General features: G+C 39.2%; 1 protein-coding gene across 8 annotated transcripts in view; it reads right to left on the bottom strand.

The window, feature by feature from the left end:
* ARHGEF28 (Rho guanine nucleotide exchange factor 28) overlaps positions 1-12,585 on the bottom strand; it is a 307,464-nt gene that overhangs the window by 30,517 nt on the left and 264,362 nt on the right. For 7 of the 8 annotated variants that reach the window (XM_057540598.1, XM_057540597.1, XM_057540601.1 and 4 more), the window contains 4 exons: positions 9,934-10,034; positions 6,948-6,986; positions 6,806-6,853; positions 924-1,409 (listed from right to left, as the gene is read on the bottom strand). In XM_057540598.1, coding sequence (XP_057396581.1) covers positions 924-1,409; positions 6,806-6,853; positions 6,948-6,986; positions 9,934-10,034 — 674 coding nt within the window. The remainder of the gene's footprint in view (positions 1-923; positions 1,410-6,805; positions 6,854-6,947; positions 6,987-9,933; positions 10,035-12,585) is intronic. The other variant, XM_057540604.1, reaches the window with a different exon arrangement.

Here is a 12,585-nt window from a genome sequence, read left to right as displayed (position 1 = left end):
ATATATACACTACCAAATGTAAAATAGCTAGCTAGTGGGAAGCAGCTGCATAGCACAGGGAGATCAGCTCGGTGCTTTGTGACCACCTAGAGGGGTGGGATAGGGAGGATGGGAGGGAGGCTCAAGAGGGAGGGGATATGGGGATATATGTATACTTATAGCTGATTCACTGTATTGTACAACAGAAACGAACACAACTTTGTAAAGCAATTATATTCCAATAAAGATATAAAAAATATATAAAAAAAATTAAAAGTATCTATGTGCACATAGTACAGAAAAGTAAACTCTTGGAACAAATGGAATTGTCAAGCATGGTTAGAGTGGGTGCAAAATGAAACACGGAACTTTTTGAAAGGTTTTATCCTGCCCAAAGATTAATTAGTATACTACTTATGTTAACTGTCATTAGTGAAATGGATTTTGAATTTATGAGGTCAAATTTACAAAAAGAGAATAAGCTTGGAATAACGGAATAGTAGTGTACTTGTTAAATTCAGTACCTACGAACATTAATAGCTTTAGTGATCTGCTGAAAGGTAAATCTATACAGAGCTCTGAAGACTGGAGCATATACAGGGGAGCTTGAACTACAGCCTGCTCACGGTGAGTGTGCCTCCAGGGTAAAGCTCGCCTCACTGGTACAACTCTATTCTGTATTTCTTCCCTCGGGTAAGGGGGTCTCAGAGTACAATGAACCCATGATCCAGCAGCACCCAGACCTTTCAGGTGTCCATACTTCAAGTCAAGGTGCATATGTATTGCCTCTAAAGGGTCCCAGCTTTTGTGACCTACACACCGAGTAACTCTTGTGAGCTCTCACACAAGCAGCGAAAAAGACAGACGTGTGCTCAGTGGCTCTAGAACCACCACGACCACAGCCGTCTCACACGCTGCTTCCGCCAGCACAGGGAGACCCGTACCTCCGCGCCTCCTCGAGGCAACGCTGCGGGAACGCTCCTCTGCCGGCTGTGCTTCCAGCCACGCAGCAGGCTCTTCTGGGCCCGCATCCTCTCCTTCTCCCTCTCCACCAGGCGCTGGCCCTCCCGCAGCCGCTCCAGGCTCTGCTGGTACTCCTGGAGCTGCAGGTCCAGCTCCCCCCGGCTCCTCAGCAGCAGCTCCTCCTGCACCTGGCACTCCCTCTCGCGCTCCTGCAGCCGGCTGGCCTTGGCCTCCTGCTCTCGCTGCTGCTGGTCGCACCTGCGGCGCCAGCGCTGCTGGTCCTGCTGGAACTGATGCTGCAGCTTGTGGAGGTTGGCCAGCTCCTCCCGCCGCTTCTCCAGGCCTCGGTGCTTCTCCTGGTCCTGAAAGGGGCTGCCTCGGAAAGAGGGGCCGGGGGACGGGCCCTCCTGCTGCTGGAGAGCCAGCCTGTGGATCTCAATGTGGCTATCCTGAACGGTCAAGGCGGCCTGTCCGAGCAGAGGGCAGAAAAAAGCAAAGGCGTCCATACCGTGTGCACCTTGGGTTGGAACCACCTCAAAAGCATGACCAAATTATTTTCTCTGAATATTTCTGTCCTTGTTCTAAGTTACCTCCTGAGACTGACCTTGGCACTTCAGATAGGCTTGTCTGCATTTCCTTAGTGGTATGGCCTGGAATTTATACACAAAAGAAATAAAGCACAGAAGCAATACTCATCCCCTCTTTTGGAAATGTGGTTTGTTGCTGGTTGTTGGATAATATTTAAGCAAGTGTTCTGAATAAGAATTCAGTACCTAAATTCACAGGACTCTGCATTCCTGTGCTATGCCTCATTCTCTTTCTGAGGTCTTGACAGTCAGTAATTCAGGAGAATTTAAGAATCTATATAAATCTGGTAGTACCCTTTGAGTCTCAAACCAGAAATTACTTAAGCTATATGACATACATGAAGACATAAAAATAAAAGTCATCCACTTGGAAGCTTTGCTAAATAACCTTTTTTATAATAAAATGCCCAAGAATAGTAGTTAATATCATATTTAGGAGATATATAAATGGTAAAGCTAGTCTTATTACTGTTATTTCTTTGTATTATAGCAGGAAGGTCATGCACAAAACACTAAGCTGAAATTCATTTGTTTAATGGAGTGCTAAAAGGAGGCTGGACTGCTTCAGGGGACGTAGATACTCTAAAACCCAGAGGACATTACCAACCAGGGACACAGATACTCTAAAACCCAGAGGACATTACCAACCAGATTAAAAAACCATTTTGAGTTACGGCATCTGCCTACGAGAAGTTTGGCAGTATCACAGGAAATAACTGCCAAGTTTTGGAAATATTCCACAAAACAAAACAAAAAATTATCTGTAAATGCCCCTGGAAGCTTTTAATTTTAAAAGTCCCCAATGAAAGCACAAAGAAACAGAAAAGGGACAAATTGAAAATGGCCACATACTGGGTATGTGTGTGTATGTTGTGACTCGTTATGAGAAATTATTACTCTCCTAGGGATAAATTCTCATTTTTCTTTCCTAAAAATTTAAAAAGCTGTCCATGTAACAGATGCTGGGAAGATGGGGATGTGACCATTAGTTATTTGTTAACTCAGCACTTTCCCACGCTTTAGAAGGTTAAAGAACTAAGGTATATTTTAAATTGGTATTTGTCTTGGAGTAAGACTCAAAAATGTATTCAATGGGGCCTTTTGAAATAAACTTCATGTTTTTAAATTTGAAAATCAATTCAAAAAATTTCAAATTCACATGAATATTTGATTAATGTCTTTTAGCAGTTATTATAAAGAAAACAATGATACCATTGAGAATAGGTACTAATAACTTTGATATTTCAATATGAAATAATAAGCCATTCAGGACTCTGCTGACCTGGCTAAAGCAAACTGTAGACTGCACATCACCACTTAATTCTAACAAATCCTAAGGGCATCATCAGAGTCAAACAAACAAACAAAAACTCCAACATTTTATATGCCAAAACTGCTATAGGCAATGGTAACTCTCATGTAAGGATTACAATTAGATTAATTAAATGCTACCATGAAGTATTCTTCATATATATTTAACATTTGGGATAAGACTACTACTCCCTTCTGTAGCAGAGAGGTGAAATTTGAAGATTGGATATTCATCTTCACATTTAAAGTTTACATTTACATTTAGGACAGAGAATAACACTTGCTTTTCAAGTTTAGGAAAATTCCCAGTTCACTCTCTCTCCTTTTCTTTTTTTAATTATATTGAAGTATAGTTGATTTACAATGTTGTGTTAATTTCTGCTGTACAGCAAAGTGATTCAGTTATACATATATATTCGCTCTCAATTTTTCTCAGCTGAACTGTGTCCTTTCCTTTCTGCCTCGCCTATACTTCATCTCTAACTCTATTCTTCTAACATAGGATCAAATTTCATTTTCATCTGATTCAAAAATCCTTTGTAAAAACTTTAATCATGCATAAAACATTCAGCTTCAAAAGAGATGACTGTACCATGAACAGAAATCTTTGAGAGCCCATATCCTTAGACCAGATCAAAAGCTTTGGTTAAGACAACCCACTATAGAATTTGGTATTTGCTTCAGTGTTGGAAAAACTAGGTCATTTAGGTCATCCAGCTTTTCTGAACCTTGAATCCACAGAGGGCTGCATTCAAGGTTGAAAAGAGGAGGTATGACCTTGTGAGTGTTTTCATCAGGCAACACAAGCTGGGACACTCAATGTTTTCATCTCCCAAAAGTTAATGAACTGCATGCAAACTATACCCCTTCTCGGTTAAAGTTTAAAAGAAAGAATATTTGTTTTACATGAGAAATTAATCTCTAAGAACATCTACCCCAGACCAGCATATCTAATATAAGACACTAAAGGCATTCCCACTAAATCTTGAATAAGACAAGGATGCTTACTATTGCCACTATTATTTAAGACATTTCAGAATTTCTAGCCAAAGCAGTAAGCCAAGAAAATGAAATTGATATAATTATTGAAGAGCTGCCAAAATACCACTACTTTCAATTTTTTACTTTCTACTTGGAATACTCCAAAGAATCAACAGAAAAACTATTAAAACAAAAAAACAAAAATTCAATGAGTTGGCCAGTTAAAAAATATATAAAAAACCAATACCTGTATTTATACCAGCAACCAACATTGGGGAAACAGAATGAAAAAAAAAAAAATTCCATTCACAATAGGAACAAAGAGACAAAAATATCCAGGAATAAACTTAGCAGAAAAAAAAGTACCTACATGAAGACGATTACAAAGCTTTTCAGCAGAACATAAAATAACATGTTCTCAGACAAGAGAACCAATTATTACAAAAGTGTCAATTCTCCCCAATTTAATTCATAAATATAGTAATATTTTAACTGTCTCAGTAGAAGATTAAGAAATTTATCAGAGTGATTCAAAAGCTCTTATGAAAGAACATACAGACAAACATGGAAAATAATAAGAGGAGACTGTCATGCATGCAAATGTAATCCAAAACTTTAGTAATTAAGATAGTGGTACTAGATCAAGAATAGGAAGATGATCAATAGAACATAAAAGAAGTCTTGATGTAAAGTATTAATAAGAAAACAGCAAATGTAGCTTGATATTTTTTTCTGGTGAAAACTTAAAATCAGACTTTTATTTTCCTTATTTTCTTTTAATATTCAATAGGTATAAGATATGAAATATGAATGACAATAAACCAGTGGGGAAAAAAGTTTAATTTCAGTAGTAACCAAAAAAATGCAAATTAAGATCATGAGCTAACTTGACCTATTTTCAAATAGAAATTTCCATTACTTCAGCATTTTCAAATTGGCAAAAAGTTGTCCATATTACCCTATTGTAAACTTTTCCAGGTCTACGTAATCTAGTCCATGTCCCCTTTTTCTTGTTGACAATGATTTTTTCATGCCTTTTTCTTTTTTTCTCATTAGCATCAATATGAGGTTTTAAAAATTTTACTAATATCCTAAAAGAAACAATATCTGAATTTTATTGATCTTCTCTATTATTTATTTTCTATATAATTTATGCTACCTTTATTTCTTCCTTCCCTCTACTTTCTTTGGATTTTATTTTGTTGTTTTTTAACTTTTTGAGATAGATGCATAACTCATTGACTTTTAGCTTTTCTTCTTTTTGAATATGTGCTTTTTAAAGCTCTAAATTTTCTCTAAGCATGACTCTAACTGTATCTTACATACTTTGATACTTAGTAATTTTATTATCCTTCAGATAAAACTATTTTATAATCTTCAATATATTCTCTTCATTGAGTCCTGATTTACTTAAGCATATATTTTCTTAATTTCTAAATCAACAGGGATATTCCAGTAGAATATTTGATACTGGTTTCTAAATTAATTGCACTGTGACCCTAGAATATACTTTGTATGATTTTAGTTGCTTGAAATTTGTAGAACCTTACTTTGTGGTCCATAATATGGTAAATTTTTGAAATGTTCCAGGTGTACTTAAAAAGAATGTGTATTATTCAGCTTTTGTGTGTATTATTTTATGCATGTTAATTAGGTCAAGTTCACTCTTCCTGTTATTCCACTGTATCCTAACTGATTTTCTGTTTGCTTTTATTATAAAGAGAAATGTGTTATAATCTAAAAAAAAAAAACACTTAAAATCAGACTTTTATTTTCCTTATTTTCTTTTAATATTAAACAGGTATAAGATATGAAATATGGATGACAATAAACCAGTGGGGAAAAACGTTTAATTTCAGTAGTAACCAAAAAAATGCAAATTAAGATCATGAGCTAACTTGACCTATTTTCAAATTGAGGACAAGTAGAGAGGGGTGCTGATTATTTTGGCAATGTCTATCAAAAACCTCAAAAAATAATTTCAGTAATTTATCCTAAGGAAACACTCACATATGTTCAAAGAGATCAGTGCACAAGGATGTGTGCTAGACTGTTATTAACACAAAAGTATAAACTATGAGGAATGGATAAATTCTATAGACCTGAATATTATTCAACCATTAAAAATCGTGCTATAGAGACAAGTGATGACATAGAAAGGTACAGGTTCCAAGAGTATGTATAAAATGATTCAAAAAACTAGAGGGATACATACGCCAATGACAACAGTAATTCTCTCGCAAAATCACAATTCATTTTACTTTATTTACCTGTATCAAGATTTTCTATAAATTTGTCTATAAACATTGCTTTCACATCGCTTTAAAATGTTTTTTAACTCACAAATTAAGCAACTGGATGTATTCAGTCTTTCTTGGGCACGACCTAAGGGATCATCCAGCCTTAGAGTTCTCATTTTCACAATGCCTGTCTTTCCTGGACAGACAGTGAGCCGTCTGATGGTAGACTTTGTGGACCACTTGCCCTTGTGTGCTTGGCCCTCATCACGGTGCCAGGCCCAGAGAAGGAACTCAATAAATGTTAGGTGGATGAACCAAGAAAACAATGAAAGAGCATATGAATTATTTAACTGCCCCAAAGGCCTAAGGCCACATGTGGAAGTGAAAAAAGTTTAGGTGTGAATTTAAGTTTTCACCAGAAAATGTGAAGTCATGCTATACTCACCTAAGAAAGAGATTCATTGTAAACTTCAAGCCAGATCATACTCATCAATATTTTTTAAAGATATGAACTGTTTTATGGTTTCAGAGAAGAATGGTATAAACTGTAGTAGTGATGATGCCTCGTGATTACAAAACCAGGTGAAGTTCAAAGCATCTAGCTGAGTTACACTTGGGGTGAGGCTTGGTGTTCTTTTAAGATCATTCACTACCTCTCAAATGTTCTAATTTTTAAAGTCCAGGACTCATCGAATAAAGTGAATTGCATGAAGAGAAACATTCACAGGGTCAAAGCATAGTTACCTGAAGGCTATATAAGAGACGGGTTAAATTCTGTATCGCTTGTATAATCTGAAAAATAAGATTGTGAGTGTCAAATTTTTGAAAAAGCATTCATTATCCACAAACAAAGGATGGTGACATATTTAAGGTATGCAGAGCTCACCTCTGACTGTGAAGAACCTGGGAAACTTCTATATTCCACCTAAAATACATAAAAACATAAGAAAATGAACACACTCTACTCTTGAAAAGCTGCACTGTAGTGTTCCACAGTATATGACCTCAGGGAAATCACTTCTCTCTCTCTCTAAACTCTTCCATAGTGACTGTTTCCTCCCAGAAATCAAAGCCTGTAGAATTAAACCACCACCTGATGAGAGAGAACCCCCTCTGTGCAGACTTGGTACCTGAGATGCATGGCAACTTTCCACCCAGCCATCCCTTAAAACACCCAGGGAAGATGGTCAAGGAGCGCTGCAGGCTCTTAAGTGACAACGTTTACCTCATGCAAACCGTCTTGTAAATGGAGCTCTCTGCGCCCAGGCTGAAGTTGTCTCCTGGGCCCAGCTTCCATCCTGGAGGCCAGATTTGGAAGCTAGCGATCATCACGCCTGGTCTCTAACTCACTTTGAGATTTACAAAGCCACAATAGACAGTGGTTGGGAGGAGAAATCAGACCCAGAGGCAGCCCAAAGGAGAGCGCTCCGCGGGCCAGCTCCAGGTCCTCCCTCTCAGAGCTCACTGGGCCCATGCATGAGCGCCTTAGCAGAAGCCCTGTCAGCAGAGGCCTTGAATGAGGTCACAGGAGACCATGTGCTCCCGGGGGATGCATCTCTACCTCACTCATTGCCTCTCCACTGCACACATTGGGGGCACATGTGGATAGTGAGGGTTTCCAGTTTCCAGAATTCAACATCTGTCTATTTGTTTATTGTCCCTTTTCTCTCATCAGGATGTAAGCCAACGAGTAGCAAGATTTCATCTGTGTATTCAGTACTGTACCTGCAAACCTAAAAACGCTGCCTGGCGCGTAATGGACACGCACACTCCATTCTATAGATAAAAAGTGAGGAGCCACTAGGCCCTCCACACCTCACGCTATGGGGATCATCAGATTCCCTGCCCTCCTACAGTCTCCTGCACGCCACTTGTGGTCTTGTCTGAGCAGCTTTAAATGGAAACCTCAGGAAACGGTTCTCAGGTAACCTGAGACTTGTTCAGTTCAGCTAGTTCAGGCTGATGAGGCCATGATAAGCTAGCCAGGTCTTTTCTTCCCGCCCCTCACCCGTCCCCGACACTGCCTACGAAAGACGTCATTACTAAGCAGCACGTCCAACAGGGGAAGGACAAACGATGGGAAAGGAGACGAAGTTCAGTCATTAGATCTGCGCCCAACCCTCAGGAAGTTAACCGGGGCTGAGAACCCCTGTTCTGTAGTGAGTTCTGGAGTTCTCTCTGCTCTTCTGGTTCTGTCCTTGCTCCACATTCCACTGCTTTTGTAGTAAAAAGATTGTATGGGATATAATGTTTATATTCTACACACATAAGAAACATAGAAATGAGCTGGATTGTGCTACATGTAGTTACTTATTCCCAAGATCCACTTGGTTTGATACCAGGCAGGAATTTTGAACATCTTTTTAATGGAGTTCGTCTGCCACCTTGTGGTGAATGTGCATAGCTGCAGTAGGTGCTTTACACACGGGATATTTTGCCATTTGGGTTACGAAATCAGTAATTTTGAAAAATCCTTTCAGAAATGCTTTCTTTTTTTAACCTTACCATATTAAGAAAGATAATTACAAAATACCCATCATATGCTTCTTTAAAGTGTGATTTCAAATGATCCTGCCCTGTATGTCAGTTCATTTCGTTTCTCAAAATGCCTTATGAATGGCAAAATTTTCCAGGTAGGTTCATCCAAAGAGGACCCTGAACACTGAACCTCTTACCTGTCACTGAATCATGGAAGGGGAGGGCTTTAGGGGTGGAAGCCACTTTAGCTTTCCATTCAAGAGAAAGCTGTTCCTACTCAACCCTCCCCCAAATTCCCCCCTCTAGTAACATAAAAGCAGCTGGAAGCTACAGACTTGAAAGTGAAGTCTGCCCTGAAAAGGATGGAAAAGCAGGAATGTTTTAAGAAGAAATAAGTTAGAAAGCTCACAGTCAGAGTAAGTGGAGTAAACTCTAACGACTATTTTCATTTTGGCCTATGAAGTTTAAAAAAAACATTAAATCACAGCCATCTTTTCTATGGCTCTTAAAATATCTTTGGTTTCTCAGTCATATGTAATATATACAAAAATATATATGATATACAAAACATTACATAAAGATCTGACAGATGTCATCTTCCCACATTAACACACAGTGGTATCTGGTAACGTGCCTAATTCGATTTTAGATAAAGTTAAACTCTTGAGCCCCAGATAATCCTGGGAAGGCCCACTAGCCACTTCCCAGAATCGTATTCTTATTCCTTCTCTCTCTCTGACATCTCAGTTTCATTTGATGTTAATAGAAAATTTCATGCATTTAATGTTTAAAAGAGTGTGTTATAACCTATGTGTATAGTACGTAAAAAAAAGAAGAGGCGTTTGGAATCACTTTGCCCCAGAGCAGAAATTGGTTAGGTTGATTACAAGTCTATCAATCACAAAAAGGCAGGTGACAACAGGGGTGCTGACAGGAAAACAATCGTAAAGGAGAGGAAGGTAAAAGAAAGTGAAGAAGCCAGAATACTCCAAAGTCAAAATTGTTTCTTCCACTTTAGCACCACTTGGTTGCCTAAGGGTCTGGATGCCCAGGACCACCTCTCAGCCAAGAGTTACTATATGTAGTGGGTGAAAAGCTCGAGGTTTGCAGGGCGGAAAGTGAGACCAGAAGCAAAAGCGCAGACACACAAATAAACATTTGAGTTTTAAATCTTTTTAATAACTTTTCATTTGTTTCTTGGTTTACACCTACACGATATCAGAAAAGCAAGAACATTTTAAGAAAAAAGTTGGAAAGTTTAAGTACGAATACTGAAATTGAGAACAATGCAGGAAAACACTTGCGGACTATTCACTGCCGTGGACACACCAGGAGCTGAGGTTTTATTACACAAAGTAACCGGTGCTGTTTACTAACAAATCAGTTCACAATACCTTCTCCCCCGCATCAGAGACCGCCAGGTCGGTTCCCACACCCTGGGTCCCAGGATCCACATCCCAACAGCCTCTTCCTCCTGTCCCTTCTGTGACTAGTGCTGGAAGCACGCCATTGAGACAGAAACAAAAAGGACATCATCAAACATCAGCCAGTAGACTGGGTTCTTTGTACTCAGCTGACACATATTCCAAGATAAGAAACATCACAACATCACATGTATAGAATATTCTTATAAGAGGTGCTAAAAAAGTACAGAGCAAAGTGCAGAGTCCCTGCCCCCAGGGAGCTTACACACTAGTAGATGCCAACCTGACCCACAGCATCCATTGTCACCCATCTTTTTACTTTTCTTTCTTTCTAGCGGAGAGATGTTTGTGGTACCAAAAGGGTAGGATTCTGCATCTCACTTTCACTTAATAGGAAAAGCCGCCTGGGGAGGTTTAAATTGAAAACAGGCACCATAGAAGAAAATCAAGGGCTGGCAGGCCAGGTCTAAGGAGACAGGTCTGGGAAAGGCTCCCTTAGGGCCGGTACAAGAGCAGCAGACCGTAAACAAGGTTAGAAGGGAGGCATCCAATGGCAGGAATGAAACATCTTTCTAAGCAGGTGAAGACGGCTAACACTTTATGAGCTCAGAGTCATACAAACTGAGAAGCTGTCCTCATCTCCAAATAACTTAATTTTTAAAATAATTTCCAAGTGTGTCTTTTCCCTCACAATTCTTACTTATGCTGTAAATTCACAAATACTGTATATTTAACATATGAAAACACAGACATATTTCTAGTCCAGAGATATGTTTAAGTACCAAATACAGATTTCACGCCATCCATTAAATCTCCATTGGTGGGATTTTATTTCTTTACCCACGTGAACTCAGTTAAAATTTATACCATGCTCACCTTGCACATATTAAAACTAGACTTTCCAAAGCCCTTTCACACACAGAGCCTCATTGGAACCAAGTCCAATCAGGACCCTGGTGAAATAGATATTCGCTTTGTGACAGTGCTATCTTGAAACTTCATTACTGATGAAGGAAATACTTTTTTTTTCTTTATTTAAATTAATTAGAAAACACTTTGGTCTTTGGGAAATGACAGTCCTCTGAGATTCCAAAGGCCTCTTTTATTACAAAGACGTTTTTCTTTAAGCTGAAATAGCTCCAAATTATATCAACTAAAAATTAAGTTCATTTTGCCCAAGCTAGTCAACACTTTTTCACTATAGTGAACAAACAAACATTTTATAGAGATTTTTCTGTCACTCAAAAAACAGTTGGACTCTTGGGTACTATTCTTAACTCTTAGAGAGATGCCAAAAGCACTACCAGAGAATTAGCCATTCTCTCTTCCCCCCAATAGATAGGAGGACCATCAGATGGGAAAGGAAGCTGATGGTGAGCCAAACGAAGGCAGCAGAGTGGGATGGATTGGGTCCCTCTGCTCCTGTATCCTATTTCAGAATTTCATCATTTCACAGGAAGTAGATTATACCTGTCCACCTGATTAGGTATTTCAAGGACTAAAAACAGAGGGCCTTGCTTGGTCTGTAAGCTCAGACTGACAGGGGCCTGACTTAGAAGGACCCAGTCCTCGAAGTCAATCATAGAACCAAACCATCCAGTTACAGACCTTCGTTCAGGACAGTGCTTTTCACCCTCATCAACTCTATAAAGAGAATCAAACTCTTGTAGCACCGTGTTCCAATCCAGCCCAGCACTACACCCCAGCACAAGACTAAACCAGTACAAGACCCCACCAACCTGCCCCTCCTCTACGTGAACCCTGACTTCAGGCCACTGTAAACAGCCTCTCGATGGTTCTAGCAGATGTCAGGGGAGATGTGGATACAGACAGGGAGAGCCTCCACTGCCTGGTCGGACAGGAGGAGGTGCGGCCCGTGCTCTGAGCAGCTGCAGGAGCTGAGCGGAGCCTGTCCAGCTGTCCCCCGGCTGAGGCTGACAGTGGCAGATCCCTGCACGTATTTTTAGCTAGAACTTCCTCAACGGCATAATGAGGCTCTTCTTTAAAAAGGAAATCACCTGGGGCAGTACAACTCCCCTGACAAATCTGGGCTGTGTCGAAATGAAAAACACATGTGTACATTCTGAAAATAGAAACCCAGGATTAGATAAAGTAGAACTTAAGAATAATTATTAGCTCTGGTTTAAAAAAAGAATGTATAGAATTTTAAAGCTATACTGCTTCCATGTATCTTAATTAACCAAGGGATGCTGTTAAAGAAATTCTAAGACAATTTAATCCTCCAATCTCTAGCTACTAAAGACATTTTATCTTGTGCACAGAAGACCGGGTGAAAGTAAGGTTTTTAATCACCAGGACATAATGAAAACTATATCCTTTATGGTCCTATCTCAGAAACCTCTAGGGAACTAAATAATTAGCTCACAACTATACATATAATTCAGTTCTGAGAAATTACCTAAATCGATTCACCACATTCTATTTTTCTGTATTTAAAATCTACTGAAACATTGTTTAATAAATGAATTCTGACCTCAACTAAAGTGTATGACAACAGTGATCAAGAATCTTCCGGCATTTCTGCCTTTAACCCCAACACCAAACCTCATGTGTGTGTGTGTCTGTCTGTCTCTGTGTCTGTGCATGTGCATGTGTGCATAT

Source organism: Balaenoptera acutorostrata, chromosome 2 (genome assembly GCF_949987535.1).
Source record: "Balaenoptera acutorostrata chromosome 2, mBalAcu1.1, whole genome shotgun sequence".
Taxonomy (NCBI): domain Eukaryota; kingdom Metazoa; phylum Chordata; class Mammalia; order Artiodactyla; family Balaenopteridae; genus Balaenoptera; species Balaenoptera acutorostrata.
The sequence above is the reverse complement of the archived record's forward strand: the minus strand, read 5'-3'. Positions and strand labels throughout refer to the sequence as shown.